This window comes from Jaculus jaculus, chromosome 3 (genome assembly GCF_020740685.1).
Source record: "Jaculus jaculus isolate mJacJac1 chromosome 3, mJacJac1.mat.Y.cur, whole genome shotgun sequence".
In the NCBI taxonomy this organism is placed as follows: Eukaryota; Metazoa; Chordata; class Mammalia; order Rodentia; family Dipodidae; genus Jaculus; species Jaculus jaculus.
Window position 1 is genome coordinate 127,913,355 of NC_059104.1, and position 20,155 is coordinate 127,933,509.

Consider the following 20,155-nt stretch of genomic DNA (forward strand, 5'->3'; position numbering starts at 1 on the left):
CTTCCTACCTCTTCATCCCATGTGCTGGGATTAAAAGCATGCACCATCATATCTGGCCTCTTTGTCTTGTTTTGAGCTGAGAATTAGTCCCATTGCTCTGGCTATGATGGATAAGGGCTTGACCTCTGCACCATCCTTTTAGTCCTTCCCAGTTTTAACAAAATACAAAAGTGATAAGGATGAATGACAGTGGTCCATGTCTATTTTCAACTATGCAGCTCAAAAATATATTGAATTCTTTGCACAGCCTTCCTTCACACATTTCAAATTCTCTCAAGTGGAGTATCATAGTGGAAACTCTCAAAACCCTGCGGTAGAGCAGCTGTTCTGTTTCCAGACAGAAAGGACTGAGGGCTCCCCACTTCTTTCTGCTACTTCAGTGCTCTCACCCCTAGTAGAGCCACATCCCGCATCAGTTGGTCCTAAGCATTCATCTCACAGTTCTGTGGCAGTGCAGAGGCACTGATAACTTTTTATTGAATGCATCAAAGAGCCAAATAAAATAAATTTCTTGAAAATCTTATGTTGCTAACATGGTAAACCTAAAAAAAAATTGTACTTTTGGAACTTGAGATTAAGACAATGATTCATAACGTCTTAGCAGATCTGGGGGAGGGTAGAGAGGGCAGTGAGTGGTCAATGGTGTTAAGTTGTATTTAGAGAAGCTCCACCATGCTTTTGCACAGTAAGGGAAGGGGAAATCATACTAATGTACTGTGCATTTCAGAAATGTATAAGTAAAATTAGTAATGGTTCCAGTTCAAAAATTTATGTTTGAGGACACAGATGTGTTTAACCTGATTTGAGCATTATTAAGTGCATACATGTATCAAACATTCATGCTACCCTATAAATATGCATACTTCTTTTGTCAATTATAAATTTTCTCAACATTGTATTTTAAGGTCCACTTGTTATTATTTTAGTCTTTTTTAAAATTACACTAACTGCCACTAAATTTATTTCTGATCTACTTGGGAGCCATGATCCCACAAATTGATCATTTTCTCTTTCTGCATAAGGTGGGAAGAGCTCCCCCACCTTATCCTGCTCAGCTATGTTTGTCTGTTGTCTCAGCTCCCTGGAGGCCTAAGTCGTGTTCTGAAGCAAAGGAGCCAAGAAGCATCTGTTTCCAGTACACTGCCAGGCACGGTGTATGGCACCTCAAGCCAGGAGGAAGCTGAGGCACTGGTCCTGTGCCCTGGGTTGTAATGTTGTGCCAAGACCCCTGACCAGGAGCCAAGTCCCCGAGTCACCCAGGAGTCACCCAGAGAACCTCCACAGAAACCGAGACACTCGAATGCAAAAGCAACAGATTTGTTTATTGCAAGCCTAGGCCTGGGCTCTGTCCCCACAGTCCCGCACAGTGGAAGTAAGGGAGAGAGCCCCTTTCTTTTGGGGGAAGAGGTTTGTATAGGAATTCAAACAAAGAAGTAGGGGATAGATACTTGATTGGTTGATTTAAACAGTTCTGATTGGCTTGGAGTTTCAGCGGGCAAAGTTGGGAGCAGGAGCTAGGGGCACTCCAGGCAGATGAAGTCATCTCCATTGTCCTTGAAGTGGAGATTCCTCAGTTTCTTATCTAAGCAGGTGGTCGGAGGCCAGAGAAACCCCCCCCACACACACACACACACAGTGGAGTGTTTCTGCAATGTCCTTGAAGTAGAGATTCCTCAGAAACTTTAGGGGGAAAGGCAGCAATTAAGCAAGCAAAGTTTACAGAAGCAAAAGGTCAGCACATTGGCCAGCTAGTTCTCTATCTAAGTCAGGCCTGGGCCTTTTTTAAAAAATGGTTATATTTGGTCTCTCAGTGGCAGACTATACATCACTTCCTCACCCATGATACCAGCTGAATTCTATATCATATTTACAAGTTCTAACTCATCTGTGAAAATACACTTAAGAAAATTCTAGGGAAAGAAGTTCAGATATGCTAAATGCTTGCAAACTATGAACAAAGCAGTAAGCTCTCTATCCATAGACCTGATGAACAGAAAACTACTTGGTCTTTTGTCTGAATTCAATGAGCTTATGGTTATTTCTATACATTTTCTGTGCCATTACATAGGATGACAAAACAACTTTTCCTTGTTCACAACATGCTCATAATGGCATTGGGTGACAGCACTCGGGAGGCAGAGGTAGGAGGATCACCATGAGTTCGAGGCCACCCTGAGACTACATAGTGAATTCCAGGTCAGACTGGGCTAGAGTGAGACCCTACCTCCAAAAACTGAAAACAAAAAGCAAATAACAACAGCAAAAGGCTGAAGTGTGTGTTCTCTAATAATCTATACTTAGAAATGGTTCAACTTTCTCTCTAAGAAGAGAAACTCACTCCATTCATTTCCCTTCTTTTCCAAAAGTTTCTTATTAGAATATGAGTACTCCTCCAGCCTTTCCCAACTCACATGACAAGATCTACTCCCCAGACAAGTGGCATCATATATGACCAGAAGCCAGAAGAGGATGTGGCTTAGCATTACTTAAAATGAAGAATGGTGCAGCAAGAGAGAAAAAAACAGATAATACCCATAATTTAGTGAAGATAAATAATAACTCAGGAAGAATTCAGTACTTTTATAACACAATGAACACAATTTGTGCTAAGGAAACCAATCACAGGACTACACACAGGAAAGCAAGTCTGTATCTGTCCCTTTATCATTGACAACAATGGTAGTGGGTCACTTTATGTATTTCTAGATACTGGGTCTAAGCGGAATATGCATATTAGGAGACAATAATGTGCCATAGTCATCTATAGTTGGCAATTGAGAACTGTGTCCTCAAAACAGAAACCAATTCTCAGCTGTGAATCATGAGACATGCTGTGGAGATGGTGTCATGTGGACACATCAAATGACCAAGGTAGTCCTTGAAAATTTAGTAACACTACTTTAAAGATGAATGCTATCAGGAAGGCAGAGTGGTCTAAGGCATCAGACTCAAGAATGCCCCCTAAAGATGAATGCTAGAAAAAAGAATCAGGGGAGAGACTAGGGAGGCGAAAGAGTGGCAGGACCTGCAGGGAACATCCTCCTAGGAGGTAAGATGAAGACCTGGGGAATGTACAAGAGAGCTTAGCACATAAATGGAGAATGGGACTAAGGAAGTACCAGCAGCAAGGTCCAGATTAGAGAAGTGAGGTGTAGGCTGGGATCTCTTACCGTAAGAAGCAGAGCACCCAGCCACGGAAATACATATGGACAAAGACAGGTGATGGGTTGCCTCTGTATCATTTTAAATGACTTGAATTTTATCCTAGAATCAAAGTAGTACTGTCAAAGAGTTTCAAGTGGAATAGGCTTAACTTACTCCACAGTAGTAGCACCCATTTTGGCTCTTATATGCTATCTGGATATCCCCTTCCCTTGCTTCACCAGCAGCAGAACAAAGTGTGAAGGGGTCTGTGTTACAGGATATATGAAGTGGCTGTGTGCAGGAGAGGAGTGTGGAGGGAGGTGATCAAAATGACTGGCAATTCCATGAATCTAATGGTTACCATACACATGTATTTCATGTAAATAGAAATTCACCATATGGTGCTTGAGAAAATATGGTGGTTTCTGAGGGAAAAATAAGCTAAATATAAAAGGTTATGAGAAAAGAAAAGCAATTCTGATTTTTATGAGAAATTTACCCTTAAAGCAGAACCTCTATAAACCATGAAAGAGAATGTTGTAAAATCCAATATCTTTTACCAGAAGGGCTATTCTCTAATTGAATCCTAGCCAGTTTCTGGATTCTGTCAGTCAGATACTAGTATTCAGATGAGATAGGAAAATGTATCCTGAGGTGTCACAGGAGAGTGAATTTTATCAGGACACTGCTGCCCCAGTGATCAGGGACATGTCCACGTGAAACATTAAATGGGAAATGAAAGAGAAGAATCCTCCCTAGTGATAGTCCTCTCATAAAATCCCTTTCATAAGGAATCACAGAGATCTTTTCCTGTGTGATAATGACTTATAAGAACAAACTGCAGAATGCTTTTGTAGAGTTGCCGCCTTTGAAAGAAGTTCTCATGCTAAGTGTGTGCCTATTCTGTTTTGCTTGGATAATTCACAGTTTATATGTATACAGTGGGAAAATGCATATTGCTTCTTAACCCATAGTCTCTCTTTCCATGGTTGTAGTTTCCTATGTTCAACCACTATCCATAATTAGGTGAATACATTCCTATAAGATGATTTGAGAGAGTATATTTATATAACTTTTATTACAATATGTTCTTTTAGTTTTCTATCTTTTTAGTTATTATTTATTTGCTGTGCCTTAATTTATAAGGTATGTCATAAGAATGTACATTTAATTAAAATTATAATTTGTATATACTATCTGCAGCTTCTGGCACCCACCAGGGCATGAAGGCCTATCCTTCATGGACAAGTGGGAATCACTATAGAATGTTTGAAACTGTGAAATTTGCTTGTCTGTTGAATATGAGAGAAACATATTATTTGCCTTCCAAATGTTGTGCTGTGTGCTTTTGAATAGATTTGCCTTCGATTTCCTGTGAGAAACACACTAGCTACTTGATCTTGTGGTAGACTCAGAGATCTGAAGTAGAAGCTAACTTTGCCCACATTTTTCCACCTCAAAGGATGCATGTGTTGTCATGGTATGGGCTGGGGGAAGGGTGCATGCCTGGCTCCTGAGTAGCACATGCTAAGCATGAATCCAGCTGCACCTTCCAGGAAGTATGAGAAATGATACCTGTTTATCTTTGTTCTGAGGTTGAGCACAGGTTCTGATCAGCAGTGAGGAAATGTTTTCTTTTTTAGTATTTTAGTTTCCTTTTTTAGTATTTTTTCATTTATTTGCATGCAAAGAGAAAGCAAAATGGAAGCAGAAAAAAGAAGACAGGATGTGAGGGGAGGAGAGGAGAGGGGAGGAGGGGAGGAGAGGGGAGGAGAGGAAGGGAGGGGGAGGAAAGGAGAGGAGAGGAGAGGAGAGGAGAGGAGAGGAGAGGAGAGGAGAGGAGAGGAGAGGAGAGGAGAGGAGAGGAGAGGAGAGGAGAGGAGAGGAGAGGAGAGGAGAGGAGAGGAGAGGAGAGGAGGAAATGCAGCCATACACAGCACTTTGTGTGTCTGGCTTTATGTGGGTCCTTGGGAATTGAACCCTGGCCAATAAACTTTGCAAGCAAAAGCCATCACTCCATCCCCGCAATGTTTGCTAAATCATCTCTTTCCATGTAAATCCAGAATTGTTGCATGTCCTCTTACTGAGTAGATTTTTACAAAATGATAATGGGTTAATTGTGATGGTCACTGAATTGATGATTCTTGGGCATTGGTAATTCAGATGCATTTCTTGCTGGAGAAATACTTTTAAAGCAGGATGGATTTGGGGAATGGTGGTTGGTTTCAGTCATTGCATAGGAGAGGCCATCAAGGCACAGGAATCTGATAGAATGCCTCTAGTACCTCAATGGATAAATACTTTTATAAGTTCTTCCTAACTTACTGTAAGTACTAGGAAAGTCTATGCCTATTAGACTCAGGGTAGATATAGGCTCAATTACAGAAAAACTAGAGTCTTGGACTGAGAAAACTGGAGGGACAGTGTGGTTAAGGTCATGTAAATGGTGAAAAGTTGCTGGGATGCATGTGAAGCAGCACCCCATGAGGAAGAAACAAACACAGCTGGGACTTCTACAAACAAACCACAGCTACCACAAAGCACTCTCACCATGAGGACAAGGTAAGCCTGTGCCTACAACTTCAGGCAGTACTTCTCTAGTGGCTAAGCACAACATCCTTTTCTTGGATCAGAATCTATTTTTCAATCTATCCATTATGAATCCATCAAAACAACCAATAGAAAACTAGACAGAAAATAAGCAAGGCTATATAAGGACTCAACACCTCTAGCAACATAAAATTCTACCCAACATCAACAAAACACACATACTTCCCAAGCACTCCAGAAACATTCAGTATATCCTAGACCCAAAATCCAACATTAATAAACTGAAATAAGTGAACCAATATGGAGTGTGTTCTCCAGTCACCAAGGTCTCATTCTATCTCAGGCTAACCTGCAACTCACACTGTAACCACAGACTGGCTTTGAATTCACCGCAATGCATCTACCCTAGCTTCCTGTGCGCTAGTACTAAAGGCATGTGCCAGCACATCTGGCACCTGGCAAAAGACCCTTCTAAAATTCAATCCATAGGTTAAATTTTGAAAATCTCAAGGAAAGCAAAAACAAACAAACAAAGAACAAGACACCCAAAAAAAAAATATGCTGAAGTAAACGAAAATAAGATAACATGTCCAAATTTGTGGAATGAAGTTAAAACAGTTTTGAGAAAGCTCTTTAGAACAACAATGCTTACTAAAAACTAATGTCAAACCAAAACATAAGTTTCACTTCAAGGAAAAAAAATTAAAATAAGCCCAAAACAAGCGAAATAAAATAAAGAGAAAATTTTAATGTAACTGAAATGGGAAAACAAAAAAATATAGAGGGAAACAAAATTTTGCTCCTTGAGGTCAATGTAACAAACCTATAGGAAACTAATAAAGACAAAAAAGAAGATGGCATAAGGTGCCAGTACAGTAAGGTGCTGCTACTGGCCCTGCAGGCACTCAGGAGATGTTATGGAAGAACCATGAACAATTCTACATGCACACACTTGATGACTGAAACTAAATGGACCGAAGATTGGGTAAATGGTTCAGTGGTTAAACGTACTTGTTTACAAAGCCTGCTGGCCCAAATTTGATTCCCAAAACCCATGTAAAGCTGGACATAGATTGGTGGATACTCATAAAACTCCTAAAATTTCAACATTAGAGGACAAAATATCAACTTGCTAAAATCAGATGTATCTGTATATGAGCAATGGATACAGGAAAGACATGCAAATCTGAAAATACATACCACTTATAGCCACTCCAAAATATAAAATGCTTGGGTTTTAGTGAAATAAAATATTTTCAGGACTCTTTTTAGCTGCTACAAATAACTGATGTGAGTAATAAAAAGATCTAAGTAAATATGACACTAAGACACTATGTATTCATGGATTGGAACACTCAACAGAGATAAGATATTTGGTTCTTTCCAAATTGATGTATAAGCTTAACACTATTCCCAACATAGTTTTAGCAAGATTTTCTGTAGATATAAACAAAATGACTCAAAAATTTATGTGGAAAAACAAATATATGATTTCATAGAGTGTTAATATACAAATAAAGAGATTGGATTACTCTAATTTCAATACCTACTATACATTTGCAATAAGCAAAATTATGAGGAGGAATGAGGATTTCAATCAGTTTAGAGTGGATGCCTAGTATATGAAAGGCCCTGGCTTCAATCCCCAGCACTATAAGAAAAGACAAACAAACAAAACCAAAAAAAAAAAAAAAAAAAAAAAAAACATGTGGGATTAACAGACTCAGATTCACAGAACATACTAGAGAACTCAGAGGAAACATACATACTCAAGCCAACTGTTTTATTTTGACAACTGCATAAATGTAACAGTTTCAACAACTCATCCTATGGGAAATGAAGAACCATGGGGCTGGAGGGAAAGCTACATCAAAAGCCCACAATTTGATTGCATATAAAAATTAGCTCAGGCAAGATAATGACTCATAAGGTATAAAATCACAAAACCTTTAGGATAAAATGCCCAGGAACTACAGTTTCATAAGCAGATCTCAGACATTACTCTAAGCCTGCCCAGAAAAGGAGAGCAATCAATGAGACTTCATGCATATTAAAATATTTCCCCTGGAAAAATCCTTTTGAGAGGATGAAAAGACAAGCTACAGATCTGGTAGACTTATATCTAGAATGAACACAGAACTCTCAATACTCAGTGGGAAAAAATAAAATAAGAGCAGATAATTGAACTTATAAAAGGGCAAAGAAGATAATGAGGATATGTATAGAGCTCAATGTCACTGACAATCCGGGAAATGCAAATTAAGGCAACAATGGACATCAACTCATAAAATATAGAATTATTAGTGCAGCTAAAATAACAGATCATCACAATTCCAATTGGTGAGGACACAGAGAAACAAGCTCCACTACTGCTGGTAGGAACAGAAAATGTACAGCCACTTTGGAAAAGTTTGATAGTTCCATGAAAGGTGAATTTGAAAGTAAGATAATAGATACCTGAGGGCATGGAGAGAACAGAGGAAGAGATATGGATAAAGGATGGTCATCAGGTACTGAGATCTAAACAGGTGAGAATTTAAAGGTGGAGTATGCTTTTGCATCTTAGGATGATTGTAGATTACAAAAGATGTACTCTCTTATTTCCAAAGGCAAGAGGACATTGAATGTTTCACCAAGAGAAATGAGAAATGTTTGAGAAGATAGGTAAGTTTATCCAGCTTTAAATGTTACACTGTATCTAGCTGTATCAAAATGTCAAATATGCCAGGCCTGGTGGCACATGCTTTTAATGCCAGCACTTGGGAAGCAGAGGAAAGAAGAAATCGTTGAGTTCAAGGCCAGTCTGGGACTACAGAGTGAGTTCCAGGTCAGCCTAGGCTAGAGTAAGACTCTACCTCAAAACAAAACAAAATACCAAATAGCACCTTAAAAATACATAAAATTTTAATATTTTTATCTCAGTTAAAAAGTTAATTTCAATTGCTTGCATCAATGCTGTTACCAGAAGCCTTAGATTGTTATAGAAAAAGTATCAGTGTCAGGTTTAGGCTAGCTCTCAGTGAATTGCTGTTCATGGAGGTCCCCAAAATAATACAGGCTATGGTCAAAGGTGTTGATCACTCATCAGATCAGACAGTAAGACCCTATTGCTAAAGACACCACATGCTTTTGTTGAAAGACACCAAGAAATGAAGCTAGAGCTGATATGGAAGCTTCCTTCCTGCTGAGTAGCTGTCATAGTTTTAGAAAGGGCTAGCCAGCCTGCTGGGCAGGAAAAGTCATCAGATCTTAGTCAGCAGTGGACTTTGCAAGTTAAGCAACTAGACACTTATGCAGTATGTGCTCAGTAGAAAAACAGTAGCATCTTTGTTTGGGGGATATCAAAATGCTCTCTAATTATACTTAAGACTTGCACCATGGGAAGTAATTCATGCTTAATACTGAAAATGTAGTCAAAAGCCTGTCTGGGAAGGTCACAAGCCCTGGAGTGTGTGTGCGGGAAGGGGGGATAGGGGGGAATTACTATTGCCGTTTGGCTACACGGATATACTATGCTACCAAACTGCCCTCTAAATATTCATGTTTATGCTTATATATTAGTGCTATTTTTTTGTATGAGAATGACTGCTGGAGAGAATTCAAACTCATCAGAGTGCTGAGAGTGACAGCTAAATGTTCAGAACTTAGTAAGGCATCTCTGCCACACCCTCCAATGGTGCAGGGACTATAGCCGATGAGGCAGAGGAAAGAGTATAAGGTCAAAGGATGGAGAAGAGGGCTTGGAACACTGTCTCCCAGACATAAAATAGTTGTAACTCATGATGTGGCAGCAGCTGTAGTTACCTGCACATGATCTGTATAATAATGGACCCACCAAAAAGTCATGGGTGGTACAGGAGGAAAAAAAGACATCAATATAGAAGAGGGAATAAGTAAGGATTCAGTAGAGGAGGATAAGGGAGGAGAGAAAATAAATGAGAGCAAATAGTTTAATGATTGTTTATATTTTAATAAATATGTAGTTCTTTTAATAACATTTTAGTTTTAACTAAAAAAAGTCAGGAGTTGGGTTGGAGAGATGACTTAGTGGTTAAGCGCTTGCCTGTGAAGCCTAAGGACCCCAGTTCAAGGCTTGATTCCCCAGGACCCAACTTAGCCAGATGCACAAGGGGGCGCACATGTCTGGAGTTCACTTGCAGTGGTTGGAGGCCCTGGCATGCCCATTCTCTCTATTTCTCTCTATTTGCCTCTTTCTCTGTCACTCTCAAATAAATAAAAATCAACAAAAAAAATTTTTTTTAAAGTCAAGAGTTATTGGGGTTGGGAGATGGTTAAGCAGATAAAATCACTTGTTTTCAAACCAGCTGACCTGGGTTCAATTCCTCATGACCCACACAGAAGCCAAGAGACCTTAGTATGTACACACACACACACACACACACACACACACACATACACACACAAATAAAAATTATTTTTAAATATTAATAATTATTTTAAAATATTTTAAATAAAAACATTCAGTTGTTTGAGTACCATGAAAGGCACTAACAATTTAAGTATTTATAACTTGCTTTACATTAAGCATATCTACTGTTCTAGGTAAATTTATTTTATTAAAATATTAATTTTAATTGAAAGAAATTAAACATTTATCCACCCTGTAGCCCACCAATCCTATTCCTGTGTACTTATTTGATAGAATAAAATCTATGGCCACAGAAAAAACTGTATTCAAATGTACAAAATCATTTTATTTGTAATAACAAATACTGGAAATAACCAGAATGTTCCTCAATAGTCGAGTGGAAAGAGAAACTGTAGCACATGCACTCTGTAAAAGACTACTCAGCCATGAGAAGTTGCAAGCTACCCGCACATGCCAGGGCCTCCCTGGCTCACAGAAGGGTGGTACCTACTTCAGAAAGTCACATAACATAGTCAAAATGACACAAACACAGAATTACAGCACACATTAGTGGTTGATGTAGGGAATTGGCGGGAAGGAGTTGGCTGTGACTATCAAAGGACAGCAAGCAGGAGTCATCGACTACTACTGGATCTTAACTGCAGTGAACATAACACACTGACATGTGATGAAATGACTTGGAACTACACACAAACCATAAACGAGTCTGGCTTGTTACCATATGCTGTGTGTTGAGCACAAAAGATTTCTCTGTACTATGTTAGCAACACTGTGGATTTATAATAATTCAAATATAGTAACTCTAAATGTGTATCTCTGTAGTATATATTGTATTGAAATAACAAACAACACTCACTTCCAATATCTGGCCTCAGCTTTTTGTCATATTCTCTCAGCAACTTGTTGAGAATCAGAGTCACATCAGTGTCTTGGGACTTTGGTGCCAAGACCCACTTTTGGTTAGATGAAGAATCTTCATATTCCTCCTCTTCCACCTTTCTTGACCTGCAGTTATAACATATAATGTGGCATATAAGTTGCAGTATTGGCTTCAGAAAATATCTTGTTTGTACATTTAAAGTGACAATGACATGGGTAGGCAGTGCCCATTATCCTTAATGTAACCATCCACGTTACCTTAAAAATATATATATGAATAAATAAATAAAGTGAAACACATATTAGACAGAATTCATGAGGAAGAGTGCAACAGCACTTGACATAAGCTTTTCATTAAATGCCACAAGATCATTACCTGTTCAACTCAAACTAGAAACACACCAATAAGTAAACTCATGCTAAATTAGCCAGCAGGCAATAAGATGATCTTGGATTCACCTTAATAACCTCTCAAGTTCAAGGTAAAAACTTCAGAGCATGCTCTATGGTGTGTGCATGTACCAGTTAATCAGTCCATTTAGCTATTGAGGAATACTGTTTCAAGCTTTTTAAAAATATTATTTATTTTATTTTATTTAATAGAGAGAAAGAGGGAGGTACTGACAGAGAGAATGAGGACAGCAGGACCTCTAGCCACTGCAAATGAACTCCAGGTGCATGCATATGTACTGGGAAATCGAACCTGGGTCCTTTGGTTTTTCAGGCAAGCACCTTAATTGCTAAGCTGTATTTCTAGCCCTCAATTTGGTTACATTTTTAAAAATTTATTTTCAAGTATAGAGAGAAAATGGGAGTATTAGAGCTTCTAACCACTGCAAACAAACTCCAGACGCATATGCCACTTTGTGCATTTGGCTTTACTGGGTACTGGGACATCAAACCCTGGTTGCTTGGCTTCTCAGACAAGTGCATTAACCACTGAGCAATCTCTCCAGTCCCTGTTTTGAAGGTTTTTTTTTTGTTTTTTTTTTTTAAGGTAGGGTCTCACTCTAGCTCAAGCTGACCTGGAACTCACTATGTAGTCTCAGGGTGGCCTCGAACTCACAGCTATCCTCCTACCTCTGCCTCCCAAGTGCTGGGATTAAAGGCATGCACCACCACACCCAGCTTGAGTATTTTTTTTAATTTTTTTTTAATTTTTATTTATTTATTTATTTGAGAGCAACAGACACAGAGAGAAAGACAGATAGAGGGAGAGAGAGAGAATGGGCGCGCCAGGGCTTCCAGCCTCTGCAAACGAACTCCAGATGCGTGCGCCCCATTGTGCATCTGGCTAACGTGGGACCTGGGGAACCGAGCCTCGAACCGGGGTCCTTAGGCTTCACAGGCAAGCGCTTAACCGCTAAGCCATCTCTCCAGCCCTTGAGTATTTTTTATAACAAATAAAATTGTTACGTATACTTGTATATAGTTCTTTGTTTCCAAACCTCACCAACACAGTTACCCAAAGGTAGAACTGCTTCTGCAGAAAAGGACTTATTTTGAGAATGTTTGACTCTGCTTCCCTTGTGGCCTGGGCTCCTTGTGAGGTAGGGGACAGCTAGCACAGTGTTAGTTTGTGACAGATGAACGTCCTCTGGCGATTGACATGCTTTGGTCAACCTGAATCAATTCAACTCTTGCTTAAGAAGCTAGTGCAGACATTAAGAATCAACATTTTTCTAAGTCCTTGACAATCTGGGTTTTAAGAAGTGGCTCCCAAGGAGTGCTTAGACAACTTGAGTCCTTCAGTGCTGAGCTCCACAGCCTCCCCTGGGGAGTAATACATCTGACACAAGTTCTCCACTGGGGAGGCCTCAAGCCAACAAGCAGGTTTTCTGAGTGACCCTTCAGAAACAGGACTACTTGGCCACTTTCTACCTTGAAGCAGCAGTTACAGGTAGACTGACACTGGCCCCAGTATTACTGTAAAAAATAAGTAAACTTCTACTCTAGTTTATCAGTGTGCATGTCTTGATGATGTTTCTCTAATCAAAGAGAACAAAACAGACCAAAAAAACCCACCAAGAGTTGGAACTCACATTGAGGTAGATTTGTACTGATTGGGTATGAGCTCATATTTGCTCATTCCCAGACACAAAGCAAAATGTCAATGCCACACAGGGCACTTGTGCTACTGGAATGTCAGTTTCTGGAAACTAAAATCAAATAAATGAAAAGTATAAACATTTTAAAATTCATTTCATTTCATTTGAATCTTCAGAAATATATAATATATAATTATAATATAATATATATATATATATAACTATTATATGCATAAGCCTTTCTGATGAGAGTTAATAAGCTCAGACAAAAGAGATGGTCAGACTTCCTTATTTATTGTAGTTATTGTCTGGAAGGGTCCCAGTGTTATAGGAAGGTAGACATTGGACTTAGAGTCATGAAGGATTCCTACATTTGAGTGGGAAGAGCCACTCCCTTCTCACCAAAGGAACAAGCTCTTCTGGTCTTGGGTGGAGCCTGTCAATCATTCCCGGTGGGAGGAATACTTATTCCCTTAAAGAAATAACATATTACCCCTCCAAAAAGCCCCTTGCTTGGTACAAGTTGCTCTGAAACTCCCACTGAGGAGCCTGCCTGACTTTTTGAGTTCTAACTCAGAAAACATAGCTTTTCTTTTTATCTTTCTTTCTCATTTTGAATGCAGATGGAGATTCTCACCATGTTTGCCTGGATGTGTTGTTGCTTCTTCACCTTTATAGTCACAGTCCCAAGAAACCTCCTCTCTCATTCTTTCATTTTTCCTAAACAAATCTACTTTTGCCCTCTGCATCACTTCTGCATTCTTAAATCTTCTTCAGCATACAACATGAACTCAAGAGCCTCAGCTGCTCAAGTCTAGGACATCTGGATCAAGACAGACCCATCACTCTCAAACTCTGTAGCACCAGAACCCCACTAGATACCAAAGTCCCAAATTCACATGTCCTCATATAAACCGTGTAGTGCTGGTACATCATTTTCACAGATATTATAGATAATCTCTCAGTGACTAGTACAATGTAACTGCTATGTATGTATGGCCCAGGGGATAACATTACGAAAGTCTGCACATACTTGACAAAATTTTTCCAATATTTTAACCCAATAGTTGGTTGAATCTGCAAATGTGAATGCACAGATGTAAAAAACTAATTATCATATGTACATGGGGGTCTGATGGTGAGTACAAATCTTTCAGAAACACTTTTCTACTTAAGTTTTTTAAAAACTGATCCTAAACTGTAATTCTACTTCTTGAATGGTATTGGCTAGAAGCCAAAAAAAATCATTAACACAAATCACAAATTACTAGAGATTTTTATCCATAATGAACATTCATGATCAAAAAAATATATATCTAGCATTTGAGAAATTCACTCAATAATTGATATGCTTCATTTCATTATTGATAAACCTATGTTTTTACAAATGCTATTATAGAACTTTGGGTGCTATTTTATGTTGTTAGGACCAATATGTGGAATGTTAATTTATCACCTTGCAAAAGTAAAGAAAACAAAGAGCCACGAGTAGCATTTGGATGGCTGAGATCCAAGTGTGGCCCACAAGACCTGACAAACCATCAGCAAAACTGTCCGTGGACTGTGGAAATGGGCAGCTCCTCACAGCAGAATCCTGAAGAGCATTCTCAGAACTCTGCACTCCAACCACTGTGTGGTATGACTGCCTCTTTTCCTCTTATTTTCTCTTCCTCTCCCCTTCCAATGGCCACCACTACAAAATGGTGGTCCTCAACTGCTCAACAGTCACTGTCTGTATATGCAGCTCGCTCACCAAGTCCTTCTGAAAGTTACTTTGAGCTACTTCGATGGCAGGTAGCTTAATGAGCCTCATTCTCCCTCTAGTGGTGGTGGGAGGGTTTTCCCAAAATTGCATAAGCTTCTTCCCTGGTGGCCAGAGCCAGGGGATGGGTCAGGAAGGGAAGGAAAGCAGGAGTGTTTTCCCAGTCCAACAGGAAGGGCAGCTGGATCCCTGGCTCTGCAGCTGGAGGCCTGACCTAGGCAGAGGCCCAGAGGCTGGCTGCTTTGGGTCCTTCAGCTTCCAGCATTGTGCTTCTACCAGCGGAGTAGCAGATGAAAGTAACCCTGGGGTTGCTAATGTCACACCACCAACCTCCCCAGGAAGATCCCTGCCCCAGGAAACCCAAACCTCACCTCAGGGGACCCCTAGAAAGTGGATGAGGCAGAACGTTTTATTTTCTTCAAATTGTTAAGTGGGTTATGTATAACCTTTTTGAGCAGCCTGTTACAAGGATTGCTGGATACTAAACAACATCACTGCAATTAGCTTTTCCTTTAAAAAAAACTCAGTGATATACTGTCATTGTCAAGCAAATGCTCAGCCCTCAGGCATTATTTTCATTCCTTACACCTTCTCCTCCTCATCCACAAGAACAGACGCAAAGCCCAAAGTATTTTTAAACATGGAAAGGAAACCCTGAGCCTCAGAAAGGAGCTAAACACCCTCAAAGCCTCATCAAGGTCTGGGTGTGGTACAGCGCATTTTACCGTGTAGTAATCCCACCCATGGGTGTCAGGGTGGATATGTGCTCCACATTACAGAACTATTAGGCACGTATATCAGAACCTTTTCTAGCAGCTTCCACACCAGGAAGGCTGGTGTAGAATGCAGGTGAAAATGCTTCCTGAGCTAATACCAGTCTTGAAGGATAACACTGAGCACCGGATGTCTTACATGTCTGTGAACCCATTAAGGAACAAACATCCTTTCCAAGGAGTGACACAGAAAAACAAAATAACTAATAATTTAATTGATATGCAATCCTAATTGCCAAGACTGAACACCCAGACCGAGCACACATTATAATCAGTGCAGGTACCTTGGCTGAAAGGATGAGGAACCCCAGGTGATGTTATTTGCACTGGGAATCCCCAGAAACCAGAATGCTCCAAGGCAGACACGGGCATATTCTCACAGAGCACACAGATAATGAGGGAGCTAGTAGCTGTCCTTCCTGCTTTCTAAGTCTCTGCAGATCTAAAAATTGGTTACCTAATCCTGAACTGTGGGTTTGCCTCTGAGCAGAGATCCTTCCCAGCAGAATGGCCCTTGAAAGCCGTTTCTCCACTTCTCTGCCCTCCCCATCTTTGGATAGGAAGAAACTTTTTGGAGAGATCCAAGGAGCTCTGCTTCCTCAGCGAGCCAGGAGTCTCCAGTGGAGACGGCCTTTCACGCACTCAATTTAGCAAAGGCATGTTTTAGAGGGTGAGATACGGGCACTTTCTTTCCTTAGGACAAGTTTCTTGGATAGGGATGATGGAGTGAGGACCTGAGACTCCTCCACAATTTTTGAGATTGTATTAGGATGTCTTCCTAGTTCCTTGACACTTTCCAAACATGAATGAAAACCAAGACTACTTGGCAGCTGCCTGTGACCTGTGCGGATGGATGCCTTCTGGCAGATCCAGGAAATTGACAAGTGTCGACAGGAACGTTCTGGGAACAGGACTGAGGGTAGGGAAAGCAGCAGGAGCTGTTCTGATTTCCAGAGACCAGGGTAGTCTGCAGGCTCCAGCTAGAGCTCCAGTCACAAAAGACCATCCTCAAGTGCCCAGCTGTGTTTATGGCAACAGGCTTTAACCCTTCTGATGCCAGCCCCTCTAGTCTCATGAGCCCTCCTCACCTCTCCCTGGAGTGTTTCTAAGTTTCTGTTCTCTGGCTGGAAGATTAAGAGTATTTACAGTGAGGTAATTTCTGACGATTTTAGGCAGACACTTTTCCCCTCAACGACAACGTACTGCCTGTATGGGGATAGGGGTGTGTGTGTGTAGGACCCTAAAGGGAACCCATTCAGAGAAGCAGGGCTCTTTGCTGCCCCCATCCCTGGCTCCAGTCCTCCTCCACCTGTCTCCAGCCCATGAATTTCTCTAGTCTGATTATACTGGGCACCTAAGAAATAAGAATTCCTGGGACCTGAAAATTTGCAGTGATAGGTGAACTGATTAAGAGTGTCCGTGTGTGTGTGTGTGTGTGTGTGTGTGTGTGTGTGTGTGTGGTGTCCTCATTCTCCAGGTGGGTATATCTGTGGTGGGGATAAGGAGTATGTAAAGACATGTCTCATATTTTCGCTTTGCAAAACCCCTTTAAATCACCAAATCCTAAAATCATGAGAAGAGCCCATGCATCTCAGTTCCCAAGTACTGGGTTACAGAGGGCTGCAGAAACCCTGGCGGAGAGGTAGATGGCCTTGTCCTAGGGAGATGGGACAGGTGAGGTGCGGGGAAACATTCTCTGTCCTCCCGCCCGCCCGCCCGCCCGCTCGCGCAGCTGCAGCCTCGCCGACGGCGGGCACACGGGTGGACTGGGTGCCAACAGATAGCGCCCCGGGCTGCCCGGTGTCCCCAAGGGGCCTCGGAGCGGGGCGGGGAGGGATGTGGCCCCGCGCCACTTACCGCGCGTGCAAGCCAGAGAGCAGGCAGAGGAGTAGCAGCAGCTTCGGGGCCATGGTGACGTGCGGCGGAGCGTGGGTCCGAGGCCTCGGCCCGCTGGTTTCCTCGGTGCGCGGTCCTCGTCGCCACCGGCTCTCCTCTGTCGCCCGCGGGCTGTGGCGCGGAGACCCTCGAACGGGACAGGCCCCCGACGGCCGGGAGTGCGCGGCTCCTCGGGGAGCCCGCGAGGTGCCCGTGCCTGCGCGCCCGCGGTCGGGCGGCTCCGCGGCGGCGGGGGCAGGAGCAGGTGGCAGGGACGCGGGATCTGCAGCCCGGAGGCCCGCGCCGCCGCCCGAGCCGCGAGCCGAGCCCGCGCCTCTGCTCTCCGAGGGCCGCGAGGTCGCCTTGCTCCCGCCGCGCGCGAGGCGGTCCTGGCGGGGAGGAGTTTCCCAATTACACGCTTGGCAACGCGCGCGCGAGGCGCAGCGGGTTTGAATGGACCCGAGGAGTTCCTGGCCGGGCGGGGCGTGCTGGGCAAGATCCGGGATGCCTCCGCGAGCCCGCACAAGGGTCCCAGGGATTGGCACAGGCTTCTACAGAACCCAGCCCGCGTCCCCAGGTTCAACAAGCGTCCCTCCTTTCCCTCCCCAGGCCTTGGTTTAGGGACGCCATTGCAAGTGGGCAAGACGGGGAGCCCGAGCGACCCCAGTCACAGGGAAGGTGCCACTGAGTCACCACGAAAGGCACTTCCTTCGGCGGGCTTTCAAGTCCCAAACAAGCGTTCGTTCTGTTTTTACTTGTAATAGTCATTTAGAAAGTCAGGCTTCCGCCATATAAATATTACAGCGCCAACACAAACCGAGTCTACTAGGAATTTTGCCATCTTGCTCCAAATAGAACAATTTTTAGAAAATATGTTTATTTTAAACTACTGCTCATCGAACCCCGGGAAGGCATGACAACTCTTTGATATTGGCCAAGAGCCTGTCGCATAAAGAATGGAGAGGACAGGCTGAGGGCGGTTTTCTGATACTCTCTCCTTGTCTCTGGTTTCACCAGCATGAGAGAAGCGTGAAGTAGACTGTAGGCTGATGTTGAGGGTGACCATGATTTTAACAAAGTACTGTCACCTCCCTTTTGAACAAAAGGACACTGCCATATTTGTGAGGGCCTGGGCTCACCCTGCTACCCCTCCCAGGAATCTTCTCTTGCCCACCCCATCTTTCCTATTTCAGCTCTCACATACAGCCAGCCGGGTCTCCTCCTCGTGGAGAGTCCTAATGGTCCTGCGTGGTCTCACAGGCGCATCTCTTCTATCACTTCTCAAGCTTCAGGAACATGGAAGTCTTTATTGTGTTCTGTCCTTTCGTGACACAGAACTAAGCACTTCAAAGGCCTGTTAGATGGTGATGTGTTATTGTCCCGTGGGTCCTTACACAGGTGCAGTTACTGCTCACAATCCACTCAGAGGACTCAGTCAGGATCCCTGGGGATACCAAACCCTAGCACATATATATATATATATGTATGTATGTATGTATGTGTATGTGTGTGTGTATATATATATATATATATTCCCATATACTTTAAGCCATCTCTACGCTACTTGAAATACCAAGCTTAAGTGTTGTGTAAATAGTTATTATATTGTATTGATTAGGAATTAAGGTAATAGTCTGCTTCAGATAAAAACTTTTAAGAAAGTAATTTTTTTTCAAATTTGCTTGAACCCAAAGATGTAGAATCCATAGGCATAGAAGGGTCACCTGCATATCATCCCTACGTATTTTTGTTTACTATGTGGCAAGAAAACTGCAAATAAAATAGGGCAATTCTTTTATACTTCCATTATAACAAGGTCATAGGAGCACGGACGAAAACAGCGTCACACACAGATACTATGAGGAACCACTACCAGCCTCTTTGTTTAACTGTCCCAGACAGAGACAGGGCTTTGAAATGCCTTCCCCAAAGTTAAGACCTGACAATCAGCCCAACATCTGTCTTAATCACTATGCCCAAGGTCTCTTGGAGAAGGAACTCCACACTGGTTTTGTGCAAGATGGCATCCTTACTACATCCTTGTCAGACCGTAAGTTGTGTACAACTTGTTTACAGTAGAACCAGACTGGACTTTGAATGGCTTGACAGAATACTGTAACGAGATATGTTTTGCGATTATTTAGGGCATTATTCGTTATTATCATTCGGTCGATGGGAAAGAAAACATGATGACTTTATACCTTTCTTTCGTGGCTGTGTTCAATGTGCTGTTGTGATGAATGAGTTGCATCTGATCTTTTGGGGGCGTCATGATTTACTCCATGCATGGGGCGGGAGGACAGCCTGACAGAGTTGAATATGTTTTGTAGAAATCCCCATGGTGCAGTCTGGAAGAAATTATTTTATGCTAAGTAAATCAAGAGGGATGTGGTGATATTCAAAGCAAGCTTTCTGAACTTAACTGTGAAAGCAAAATGCAAGGTTGAGAATCTTCAAAGGACCAGCGACCAGCCTTTGATTTTCCTCTCTTGCCCAAGTTGATCTGGGATGCTTTACAGCGCATGTGCAGTGAGCACCCTCCGCGATGCCTTAGCCTCATCTTCAGTACCTGAGAAGTTGACAGCTGCATTCGAGTGAGCAATATTACATTCCCTTCCTTTCCTTAGCCCCCCTCCCCCAAAGAGGGGGAAATAGATAGTAAAAGGAAGATCTACCACGAGATCAGTGCTTTAATATGAGCTGAGGGTTGGGGGGTCTATCCACAAAATTCTAT

The 20,155-nt window shown here is 42.1% G+C and overlaps 1 protein-coding gene across 1 annotated transcript in view; it reads right to left on the reverse strand.

Moving 5' to 3' along the window:
* Positions 1–17,501, reverse strand: part of Gabrg3 (gamma-aminobutyric acid type A receptor subunit gamma3) — a 612,827-nt gene extending 595,326 nt beyond the window's left edge. Inside the window, exons 1-2 of the mRNA XM_045146493.1 lie at positions 17,404–17,501; positions 10,941–11,089 (exon numbers count right to left, since the gene is read on the reverse strand). Coding sequence (XP_045002428.1) covers positions 10,941–11,089; positions 17,404–17,456 — 202 coding nt within the window. The 5' untranslated portion in view covers positions 17,457–17,501. The remainder of the gene's footprint in view (positions 1–10,940; positions 11,090–17,403) is intronic.
* Positions 17,502–20,155: the final 2,654 nt, after the last annotated feature.